The sequence below is a fragment of the Mus caroli genome, chromosome 3, assembly GCF_900094665.2.
Source record: "Mus caroli chromosome 3, CAROLI_EIJ_v1.1, whole genome shotgun sequence".
NCBI classification, from domain to species: Eukaryota; Metazoa; Chordata; class Mammalia; order Rodentia; family Muridae; genus Mus; species Mus caroli.
In genome coordinates this window covers 116,377,670-116,390,453 of record NC_034572.1, presented here as the reverse complement: position 1 = coordinate 116,390,453, position 12,784 = coordinate 116,377,670, and the positions used below count along the sequence as shown (strand labels likewise).

Sequence of the window (12,784 nt, the reverse complement as noted above, 5' to 3'; positions counted from 1 at the left end):
GATTTCTTTTGTGTGCTTTAAAACTCTCTACCACAATCATATTCAAACTCTTATTGTGTGAACTGAATAATTTACACACACACACACACACACAGTGTGTCACATTAAGACACACGTAGTGCTGGGTGTAGTGATTCATAATTGTGAATCAAAGCACTTGGGAGGCAGAAGGACAGAAAGAAAAGAGGAAAGGTCCACAAGTTTCCATCCCAATTCAGCACAAATGAAGACGCTCCTCCTCTCAATGTGGGCTGAGGGCAGAGTTCTTATGAGGCTTGACCTCTGCGGTCAGAGGCTCCATAGGATTTCAGGACCATACTCTCTGCATAGATGGACACAGAAATGTCCTTACTTACTTTTTAATGGTTCGGGGATCACACTCAGGTCTCCTGTATGGTAGGCAAGATTCTCACACCCTCAGACCTAAAGACTCTTTATGGTAGAGATATGGGAGCACTCTCTGCTTTGAGGGAGCACATGCTCACATGCTTATGGCTTAGGGTTTTAATTACCTTTATTTTAGGTTCTGGGTATGCCTGTAGAGTACATTTGCCTTATTTTATACACATAATATTTATTCTATACTTTAAAAATCTTTTACTACTTCTAATTCATACTAATTCATAGATATTTTAAATAATGCTTTTTATTATTTTAGGAGAATACTTTTTTCAGATTTTAGTATTTTATTTTATAGTTGTGTGTTGGTCAAATTTTTTTTTATTGTACTCAGATAACTTTTTCATTTAATTCACTTTCTGATGACATGAAATTCCTTGGGTGACAGGAAACAATAATTTCTTACAACTAGAAAGAATATGAAAAAGAAATTTGTCCCCACAGACTGTGTCCTGACAATAGAATATATATGTTAATATACATATTAATGTAATTATCTTCTATTATAAAAATGGTTGTTGGTAAGCTTGCAAAACCAAATTTTACTACTTTCTGTCTTATCAGTCAATAAAGATAATAATTACATTTGCTCATATTCCATAGATGAACTGCTTTTGATAAATACCTAATTAATATCTTTATTAGATATTTTCTTTATTTACATTTCAAATGTTTTCCCCTTTCCTAGTTTCCCCTCCGAAAATCCCCTTCCCCTGCTCCCCAACCCAGCCACTCCCGCTTCCTGGCCCTGGAATTCCCCTATGCTGGGGCATAGAACTATAAGAACACTCTTATCTGCTGTGTCTGAATGTTGCTTGCACATATGTGCAGCCTCAGAGGCTAGAAGAAGATGTTGTATCCCCTGGAATTGGAGGTACTAATGGTTGGAAGCTGCTCTGTGGGTCCTGGGAACTAAACCCAGATCCTCTACAAAAGCAGCAGGTACTGTTAGATGCTGAAGCATCCCTCTAGCCCCTCCTTTCATTTGTGTCTGACAGGTTCTTATATGTAGCCCCGGCTGGTGTCAAACTTGAGATCTCCCCACCCCAGCTTCCTGGGTACTGGGATTATAAATGCGTGTCGTCATTTTGGGTTCCTGAAGTTTTCTAGTCTGTTATTTTGAGTCTGTATAAGCTCTTTTCTCTGTCTGGAATGCATTTCCCTTCTGACAAAACAATGTGACAAATCTTGGAGAAATCAACCATGAGCATCAAGTTTAAATGAAGAAGCCCCAGTCCTTATCCTCAGCACATGGAAGGAACCACCCCTCTGTCTGACCTTGTGTGTTGCCTTCCCTAAACTGAGTATAGAACTGATTATTTGGGAACGAATGACCATCTTTTGTTGACTTTTAAAGAGATGAATAGTTTCCTCTACAAGGTAGTCAGCCAGGACTTTAATACATTTTCACAGGAGCCTGGCAGTGAAACCTCTTGATAGATATAATTCTACAGTGGCTATCAATTTATTCAAGAAAAGCCTGCCAACAAACTTACTCTGCACAGTGCAGTGGAAATAGAAACTTTTTCTTAGCAAGCAGTCTATGAGAAGAGTGCTTTTACAAATCTCATCTCTTGTTCAATCATTTCCTTTAATATTGTGTTGACTTTTTAATCACTTATTACTAGAGTCAAAGTCTTAACAAAGAACTCAATTTTATGAAGAGGAAGAAATCATAAAAAAAACTTTTTTTTCACTAAAAAAAAAATATTTGGTGGGCACCTTCAAAGCAGAGCGATGCTGGAAACCTAATAGAGCTTTGTAGGTCAAGGCAGTGTAGGCCCAGGATAGCTTGTTTGTCTGGAGGACGGGGTTAAAAAGGCAGAATAATTTCCAGAAACAGAGGGAGCACTGACAGGCAAGGCAGCCCTGTCAACACACCCCAAGCTTTCTTCTTATTTTCTGGGACTTTAGAACAGCCCCTTGGCTTTTCCCATTGGGCTCTCTGAACAGAGAGAAGACATAAGAAGCACTGTTAATTTTTATACCTTTCCTTTTGGTCTAGTTAAATCAGTGACACTAGAAAATTATTTTAAAGGTACATCAGTTCTTTGAGAATTTCAAATGCCATAGAATCTATCTTGACCATATTTCCCCTCCCCACAGCGTCCCCTATATCCTCAGATACACCTCCTACCCCAACACCTTCCCAAGCTTCCCTTGTTTCTTTATAATCCACGGAGTCCAGTAGGCACTACCCACAGAAGCACTGGTATGGGGCCAACCTTTACTTTTCTATTGTTGTAATAAAACACTGTGAGTGTGTGTGTGTGTGTGTGTGTGTGTGTGTGTGNGAGNGAGAGAGAGAGAGAGAGAGAGAGAGAGAGAGAGAGAGAGAGACTTCAGCTTACAGATGTAGCACAACATGAAGAAAAGCCAGGGTAGGAACCTGGAGGCAGGAACTGAAGTAGAAGCGATAGAGCCGTGCTGTTTACTGGCTTGCTCCTTAAGGCTTGTTCAGCCCGGTTTCTTATAGCGCCAAGGACCACCAGCTCAGGGGTGGCACCACCTACCATGGGCCGGGCCCTCCCACATCAATCATTAATGAAGAAAATGTCCTATTGATTTGTCCACAGACCATCTGGTGGAAGCACTTTTTTCAATTCCGATTCCCTCTCCCCGGATCTGTCTAGGCTTGTGTCAACATGAGAGCAACCAGCCAGCGCACATGGGATTAGAAACCTAGTTGGTCAAGTGGGAGCACATACCTTAAGAACATCCTGACAGGAGTCATCTAATTTCCTGAAGATCCTTTCAAAGGCAAAGAGTGACACAAAGAGAAAATGTGAACCAGGGCTCAGGGCAATGATTGAGGACATGGTCGGGCTCCAGACCATCATGCTTGGCATGCATACCATTTAATGAGGATCTGTGGCTCCAAATAATTATGATTTCCATTCCCATTTCCATTTCTTGGGGTTCATAAACAACTGGCTTGTTAGCTACAAATCCTTTTCCTAACCCTGCGACCTTTCGCTGAACACAGCATAAAGCAGAGACTACTCAATGCAAACTCAGTGTCTCCTGCAACTTTTTAATGCAGGGCCTGGAATTCCTGATGGCTGAGAGACAGCCCCAGGATTGTGTGTTTGCGGCTTCCTAGTTCTACAGAAAGGGCTGCTGTCCTGGGAGTGGAAGTCTGAGCAGCAGAGAACTAAGTGATCTTATTTTTTGCTTGGAGAAAATCTTCTCAGCCTGCTCGCTGGATTAAAGGGGTAAGCAAAGCTTTACATTTTCATAGAAATTAATAGAGAGATGAAATTTTCATTACGTTCAGAAGTTCTCAGCTGGAGTTCTTTGTATATTTAGTGTATATTTAGTTACCAAAAATATTTGAAGGAGCAGTTTTTAAATTATTCTTTATGGCAGTTAGTACTTAAAAAAAATGAATTTCTGGCGCCCTCTCATGGTCAGAAATTGTAAGTATTCTATTATGGGTACTGGCGGCACTCTTTGAAGGTGAGATGTTTTCCCAACCAGTTAAGAGAGCTTGCCTAGTGGTACAAACAAACAAACAAAAACCTAGTATCTCTACCATGTTGCTTTTTATACCAGAAACAGCAGTGAGTCCCTTGAGGCATCACATTAACCTTTATCAACAGAACTAAATAAAGGAGAACCAAACTGGCTGAGAAACATGTGGTTTATAAAGCTTCCTTCTAGACATCCGATCCAATAAGACTGGATGTGGGAGTTTTAAAACGCTGCATTAAAAAAAAAAAGCAAGGTGTAGTCTTAGCATTAGCTGTGAAGCTACACATCTGGACTTGACTCTAGTTCAAGTCATTTAGCAAGAAGGAAATACCTAAGTTTAGCTCCCTGTGGACATCAGGCTGTTACTACCATGCCCTTCCACAGTTCCTTTATGGTGGGACACACCACCCTCAAATTTGGCAGCATGAGACATTACCAATGAAAAAAGGAAAAGACTATTACTGAAGTGTAACTAGTGATCAAGCCACAGTGTAAAATTCTCTCAGACCAGCTGGATTAAGCTTTTCCAGCGGAAAGCCCTCAGTCTTAGAGCCTCAAGTCCCCTAATGATCACACCACACACACATTCTCGTTCATTCACTTTATTTTTACAGCACTGCAAAAATGACAACCGACAACGTGGTGACTTCACAAGTACCCTGACCAGGTCTGACACCACAGACACCCGGGGCAGGTAGGTGTGTGCCTCTGCAGAGTCACATTCTTACAGAAGGATCACTGAAAATGGTTTATAATGTGGGGTGAGGAAAGGAAAGAAACCGACATTTCAGCCATTTTTAGATGACTTCACAACAAAACATAATTTACATAGTAACTCTTTTATGCTAGTATAAAAATAGTGCCAGAAACTATATATTTGTTCAGATATATTGAAAAGGCATAAGAATACAAATAGGTCATCAACAGTGGCGAGTGATGGTTCACTAGAGTTCTTAAACTGTAATAGAAATTTATATTTTTCAGCTATTTACATCACTTTCAATGACATTCAAGACATGTCTACACAGGCTTTTGATAACAATGTGGAAGGGTGAGGTAAGCTTTAATACTTCCTTCTTTGCTCTCTGTGAGAGGGCAGAAAGAGTCCAAATCTGCAGTTGAATAGTCTGAGAATTCTGATCTCTCTCTCTCTCTCTCTCTCTCTCTCTCTCTCTCTCTCTCTCTCTCTCTCTCTCTCTTTCTCTCTTGTTGCAATATGGAAACCTGACCTATGTCGTGGAAGATGTGACTCCTTACGTAAGGTGTTCTTTAAGCTATCAGCAAGGTAAATGGTCCACGCCAACAGGAAGCCCAAATGTTCACAGACAGATTCTTCTGTCTGTGTTTCTAGACAGAAATTTTGGATAAAAGTGCATAGTACCTATGTTACAGAAGAAGGGGAAAGTGGTGGAAAGCCCTATATACTTGCACATTGAGTTGGCGGGATGAGAAGCGATGCCCTTACTCATTCCCTGCTTGGCCCACGAGCTCCTGGGACTTCCTGCTGTGTCTCAGCATCTGAGCACTGTGCCTAACATAAGGAGAGGATTTAATAAGAAATGGGCTGATGCACAGTTGCTACTGAGTAATTAAATTCTGCCACCTTATTTGAGACAGCTGTTTACAGGAGATCGGGGAACATTGCGTCTCTTCTCATCTTAAATCAAGTTAAAGCAAAAGGCCATGCCGCTTACCTGATGAGGTTTAGGAGTGTAATCTAGTGAGAAACACAGGAAATTTGGAAATGTGATAGGTGCCAAGCCTCACACTTCGGCAGCGTTCTGAGAGTAAAGGCACTTAACTGGTAGGCAAGAATTTCTATGACTCAAGTTCCTCCAAGAAACCAATATTTCCAGTCCATTTTCATATATACTCTTGTCTCCATGTTGCTGCTAAAAGAAGTTCTTCGTTGTAATTAGCCAACCAGTGACGGAATATCATCCGACATTTTTGCTCTGAGCCAGGTCTGTGTGGAGTGAATTAACAATACGTGTTTTCCATCTAAGGAACTGAGCAAAGAAATGACGGGCGCTGTCAGGTCATTACCTCAATACCCCATTTTGCAACAGTGGTCTCAAAGGCCCATAAGAAAGCTTAAGAGCTAGCTGCTTCCTGGGGGCATGTCCCTTAACCACAGGCTTTGTCTAAACCAAACTATGTGAGTACCCTGACTGGCAAAGGCAGCTAACTCTTCTAAACGTGTAAGATCAGAAAACTTTAGACAAGTTACCAAACCACGGGGATTTTTCTGGCTGAAAGTTAAAAATGACATGATATCATATTATTTCACTATAGCCAGCCAAGAAATCTGTCAAGAGAACAGTCCAGGACAAGAACACCTTCTTGTTCGTTATGGGCACTATGGATTCATGGCAGCGTGAGAGAGGAATGATAATATAATGTGATAGATATATTCCTACTTGAGTTGACACTAGAAAGGCAATATTCACATTCAGAACAAAAAAACTATGATTTGTGTTCTTGTACCACAGATAGCATTCCATGGATGGAATGGTTTTCCTATAAAATAAAAAATTATTTGAATAAAATACCCAGCAATAAAATATCACAGTGCTTTTCCTATGTTAATGTCTAGAGTAAAACAAACCAAATGATTTCCAATCTACATACGGCTTCTGGCCTGTCACTATGTTAGACAAACCCTCCACATACAATGAACTCTTTAAGAATATTCTCAGTGACTTAAGTCAGAGGAGTGTGGAGAAGCGACTCATGTATATGACTGCATTTCAGCATAGCTGCTCGGTCACAGTGCCAGGCTTGTAGAATGTCCTCTAAGCAGGGCGTCTACACTCTGCCTAGGCGAGTGCGAGGCTGATGTGGTTACGATTAATGACAGTCTGTACCATTTACACACCAGTGCTAACGTTAGAGCAGCCGCCCAGGTTTCATCTCGATGACATGAAATAAAAATAAGATAAAATTCTGAAAAAAAAAATACAAGTATCACAACAAGAATACATTTAGTATTGGGTGACAATTCCCTGGTCTAGCCTTGACCAATACAAAACAATGCCAGTACAGCCTGCTTTGCCTTTTCATATCTGAGGAAGAACAAAGCCACAATATAATGTACATACACAGGATTAAAATGACCATGTTGAATTTTAAACAGAGAGAAAAGGAAGAGAGAAACCATCTTAACGCAGATTAATGCTAGAAACCCAGACAACATACATTACCCTCTTTGGGAGGATGTGGGGGAAGGGTGGGAATTAATAAATCAAATCCTTCTAATTCTGCCCAAACCCAAACCTTCCTGCACATCTGGAACAGATGCTCCTCCCCTAATGCAGTGGTTTGGTGTTTTTTTTTGTTTGTTTGTTTTTGGTTGTTTTGTTTTTGGTTTTGTTTTGTTTTGTTTTGTTTTGTTTGTTTGTTGACTCACTTTCTACTTCCAATACTGAACACTGTTTTGTTTGGGCAGGAAGACTCTCATACACTGTTCCTTTGAATTCATTGTCTGACCTGCCTATTGGAGACAAACCTCTGCTGCTCATAGAATTATTAATATTTTTTCCTGTCAATTTCAGTTGACAGAAGGGATAAAGACTCAACTTGCACTGGCGTATCTGTAGTCATATCTGCCTTCAGGCATGTGCCCCTGGGACCGTTTCTCTGTTGAAACTTAAAACTGTTGGATTAAGGAGATGAGAAGCAAAAGAAAAATTTTTTTAAAAATTAGGTTTTTTTGTTTGTTTTGTTTGTTTTTTGAGACAGGGTTTCTCTGTGTAGTCCTGGCTGTCCTGGAACTCACTTTATAGACCAGGCTGGCCTCAAACTCAGAAATCTGCCTGCCTCTGCCTCCCGAGTGCTGGGATTACAGAGTGAGTTCCAGGACAGCCAGGGCTACACAGAGAAACCCTGTCTCGAAAAAAAACCAACGCCCCCCAAAAAAATAGTTTTAAAAGTTTTCAGTATTTAAAAACGTGGATTGTCAGAAAGATCTTCAAGTAAAACATTTCTCTTGGCGGAGGGCTATCCAGGGCCCTCCCATGTCTCTCTTGGGACAGCTGGGGGAGGGGAATCATCTGGCCTGGGGTTTAGACGCAGTGGGGAGACTGCTTGCTGAAGAGGGCGGCTGCATGGATGGTTTGCAGCTTAAGTTTGTTCTACCACATAGATGGGATGTACTTCAAGTTCTCTCCATCCCAGAAAGAGCAGAGCAATTAGGTACCACGTTTTCTTGTTTCCCAATTCTTTAACTTGGTTAAGACACTTCTGACAAGTTTATATTAATTTCTCCCTAACACCCACTCGGTCAGCATTAATTTTCAGGATGGCTTTCAATGTCCCCGAACACATTCACTTTGCCCCTAACCCACTTTTCAGAACTATTCCTAAGGTGTTTTAAAAGAGTGGTGACTCAGAAACACAAAGGCCAGTATTTATAATCCCCGAGCATGACCAAGCTGAGTGTAGACTCGCCGTTTCCACCATCCTCATCAAACGCGTTAGAGTGGGCATGACTTGATCGCTCCACTTCAGTGGCATAACACAAAAGGATGGAAAGTAGGTAGCAATCTCTGAAACACTTCACGCTCTCCAAAGTTGTGCAAAAAATAAAATACAGCAGTGGCAAAGTGCACTCAAGTCTGCATAGTGGACTGGGAAACCAGGCCTGTGGCAGTTTGTATACGGGGAGGGGTGTGGGGCTGAGGGAGGCATCAGTCATTCCCGCTTGCCCTGGCTGCTCTCCCCGTTAAGGAGCATCTTCTCCTGCTGCTCCGCCAGGGCCTGCCATTTCTGTCTGTTCTTCCTGCAGCCATCCAGCAAGGGCAAACAGTCTTCGGATACGTGGGTCAGGGCCTAAGGAAAAGAAAAGAAACAACTAGAGAGAGGCCTCCACCACAGGCTTGCCACCAGGGCCACATTCATTGCCAGAGCACCGCCACAGCTGGAGTTCTCTTAAGTCCTAGAAACATACATAGAATGGAGTTACAGAGACAAAGTTCGTAGCTGTGATGAAAGGATGGACCATTTAGAGACTGCTGTATCCAGGGATCCATCCCATAATCAGCTTCTAAACGCTGACACCATTGCATACACTAGCAAGATCTTGCTGAAAGGACCCAAATATAGCTGTCTCTTGTGAGACGATGCCGGGGCCTAGCAAACACAGGAGTGGATGTTCACAGTCAGCTATTGAATGGATCACAGGGCTCCCAATGGAGAAGCTAGAGAAAGTACCCAAGGAGCTAAAGGGATCTGCAACCCTATTGTTGTAACAACATGATGTACTAACCAGAACCCTGGAGCTCTTGTCTCTAGCTGCATATGTATCAAAAGATGGCCTAGTCGGCCATCAATGGAAAGAGAGGCCCATTGGACTTGCAAACTTTATATGCCCCAATATAGGGGAATGCCAGGGCCAAAAGAATGGGAATGGGTGGGTAGGGAAGTGGGGGGCGCTATGGGGGACTTTTGGGATAGTATTGGAAATGTAATTGAGGAAAATATGTAATAAAAATATTAAAAAAAAAAGATTAAAAAAAAAAGAAAAATGATATATTTTTGTTTGCTTTATGGTTTAATAAAATGCCAATATTTATAAATTAAAAAAAAAAAAAAAGAATGTTTGCCAGGGATTCATTCCCCTTAGACTATCCAGCTAAGGAGGCATACTTAGTTAGGGACACAGTGAGTACAGGCATTTGAAAGTAACACCGAGGGAGCTTGATGGCGGGGTGGGGTGGGGGGGTTGGGGTGACAGGGGGCAGAAGTGATGGCTTGGCAGCTAAGAACATATACTGTTCTTCTTTGGTTCCCAGCACTCATGTTTGATGTCTCATAACTGCCTAGTGCCCCAAAGAGTCCATTGGCTCTGTCCTCTAGGAACACCTGCACCCTTTGCACCCACACAAAGACATACACATAATTAAGAATAATAATAAATCTGAAAAGTATGCAAACACTAAGCTGTGGGGGCTCGCTTCTGTAGATCTTACTCTTTCTGCAAACTGTGCCGTGAAGCTGTATCTTTTGCTTTCCCACAGAATGGCTTTATACAATGTACTTTTTTAATGCAAGATTTTTATAAAGGTTATTTTATACCAACCACAGTGCCATTTAGCTACAAGAACATTTGCTGTAGCTTTCTTTGTAATAGAGACACAACAAATGCCCAGCAATAAGCCTTAGTAATATTTTATAAGTATTTTACGGTCATTACAAATGTCTAAGGAATATGTATCTGTCACAGAACTATGAGTGTTATATCATGGATTTCAAAATCAATTTTTTCTTAAATGACATGAAGATATCTTATAGCACACACCCCAACATCAGTAGCTATCTCTGAATAGTAAGACCATGGGAGATTTTATCTTCAGTTTGCTTCCCAGGACATTCTGTTTGATCTGCAGTGGAAACACTACTTTCACAAGAAAAGTAAAACACTATTTAAGATCATATAGAATTCCCAACAGCATAATGAGTGTGCACCCAAACTGTACAACAGAGTGGAATCTAGAACGGCTCTTCTGTCAACACTATTCTTTCTGATTTCAGGGATGGGAGAAGTCGAGAGCCTTGGGGATCATCATCTGAGAAAGGCCCTTTATTCAACCAACAGAGAAGGTGTTTGTGGTACAAAGGAGGGTTGAGGGTACCTAAAATACTGCTCCCAGCCACTTCTGAGGAAGAACTTCACAAAAGAGGAAACTAGCCAAATGGACCCTGTAGTCAGTGGGGAGACAGTAGTGGAGAGGTGGACATGGGGTGGCCTTTTCCTCAGTTTCCTTTGGTGTCTTCTGTCCTACCTTCTCCTTCACCCTCATCAGCAGGCTGTATTAAAACTTTCAATGTTTTGGGTGCTTTAAATAGAAATGGCCCCCATAGGCTTAGTGACCAGGGGGTAGCACTATGTGAGAAGGATTAAGAGGTGTGGCCTTGTTGGAGGAAATGTGTCAATGAGAGTGTGCTTTGAGGTTTCAAAAGCCCAGGACCAGGACCAAGCAGCTTCTCCCCGCTTCCAACCCTCCCCTTTATTTCCCTGCCTCCCTCCTTCTCCTCCTCTGCCTGTGGATGAAGATGTAATTCTTAATTACTTCTCAGCCATTCAAGTACCTTGTTGTCTGCTTCTGGCCATGATGATAATGGACTCTGAAACTGTAAGGCAGCCCCAATTAAAAGTTTTCCTATATAAGAATTGCCTTGGTCATGGTCTCCCTTCACAGCCATAGAACACTGAATAAAGACAAAAAAACCCTAGATTCTCAATTGGGGTCTGCACTAACTATACATTTGGGGCAAATATTCTCTCTCTGTGGAAGATGGACTTTACACATTCAATTACTGAATCTGCCATGTCTGGATTGGAAAATTTTAGTTTTTGTCTGGTCTTATCCTTTTATGGTAACTCTAAGATAATTTCTCAAATAAATAAAACTGAAATCCATTTGAACTCTTTAGAAGCAAAGACACCATCTTTCTGTACTGGGGTAATAAACGTCTAAACATTGAATATTAGAAGAATCCTTTTGCTGGAAGAACAAAAGCTACCAAAAGCCAAAAGTGAAACTGGCAGAAGGTGGGAATCGGAGCCTGGATTCCTGTAACCTCCTCCTTTAAAAAAGTCCTCAGAAAAATGTCCTTGATGTATCTAAGTCATAATATGACAGTGGGGGAAAAAAAAAGAGTCGGGTGACTATCTTTTTGTACTTAAGCTAAAATGAAACTTGAGCAGATTATGCTAACACAGAGTATGCAGGAACCATCCCCTGGAGAACAGCACGTGCCTCTTAGCATCCCCTGAATTAATATGTCAGTGTCCAGCACACCCTAGGCGCTCCACAGATATTTATACATAGAATGAGTCAATGCCTTTGTGAAATAGCAAATACACATTGTACCCCTTGTTCTGTACAGACATCGGATTTGTCAGCGAAAAAGAAACAATAACAGTGATAATGGTTTTTTTTTTTTACTTAGAAGCAAAACACATCTAGTGTCAATCTCTTTGATGCACTTCAGATTCAATCCATAACATAATCTAACTTTAGCAATCTAGTATTTCTAGTATTTTCTCTGTAAATACCTCATACAGCTGCAAGCAGATGGCATCTATGAACCCAACTTGCATACTTGGGATTTTGTTTTTCTTCTCTCTGTTCATTAGATCCTGAAAATACACACAAATGGATCTACATTTATTCAAAGTACACAGGAAAGATTGTCTGTAAAGAGATGAATCGGTAGTTAGCTTAAGGGGTGCAAACATATGTAAATACATACATACATATACTTATATACATGCATACATATACATATATATACATGTATATGTATATATTTCCAACCCTACAAAGAATAGGAAGTAACTAAAACATAAATGGTTTGAGAAGAATCCTTCTCTCCCATTTGAGATGCATACATTTATATTAAAAGGCTGCTATGCAAACACTCTTAAAGTCACTGTTCCCTTATGGAAATTTATCCCCACAGAATAGTAAGGAAGATCAATGGAGCTGTTTATCACTGTGCTGTTTGTAATGATGAACATGACAAATATTACAGCAAAGGAAGTGAATTAAGTTGTGGCTGCATTTATTTCATGTCATTATGATCCATATACGCCTAAGATCCTATTAGAATAAAAGTGCATTATTATATTAAAGTGGAGAAAACAAACCACAAGAAAATATGGGGCACGGTGTGTAAGCAAAGTTCGTCTTCCTAGCTTGCTTTTGGAATCAGTGTGTATACTTCTAAAAAGAGAAAGTATTACGTAGTAAGCTGGAGGAAAAGTGTCATAGAAGTGTTACGAAGCGGTATACACTTTAGCCAAGGGTGGTCACATGCTTGTCACACCAGCACTAAGAGTCTGAGGCCAAAGCATTGATGATGGAGAGCTGACTGATGCTCAGTAAGAACCTGTCTCTAAAACAAG

General features: G+C 40.9%; 1 protein-coding gene across 3 annotated transcripts in view; it reads right to left on the bottom strand.

Annotated features, from left to right (window-relative positions):
- Nucleotides 1-7,759: 7,759 nt before the first annotated feature.
- The window catches only part of Pde5a (phosphodiesterase 5A), a 124,954-nt gene continuing 119,929 nt past the window's right edge, over nucleotides 7,760-12,784 (bottom strand). For all 3 annotated transcript variants that reach the window (XM_021157938.2, XM_021157939.2, XM_029475581.1), the window contains exons 20-21: nucleotides 11,933-12,016; nucleotides 7,760-8,703 (exon numbers count right to left, since the gene is read on the bottom strand). In XM_021157938.2, coding sequence (XP_021013597.1) covers nucleotides 8,566-8,703; nucleotides 11,933-12,016 — 222 coding nt within the window. In that variant the 3' untranslated portion in view covers nucleotides 7,760-8,565. The remainder of the gene's footprint in view (nucleotides 8,704-11,932; nucleotides 12,017-12,784) is intronic.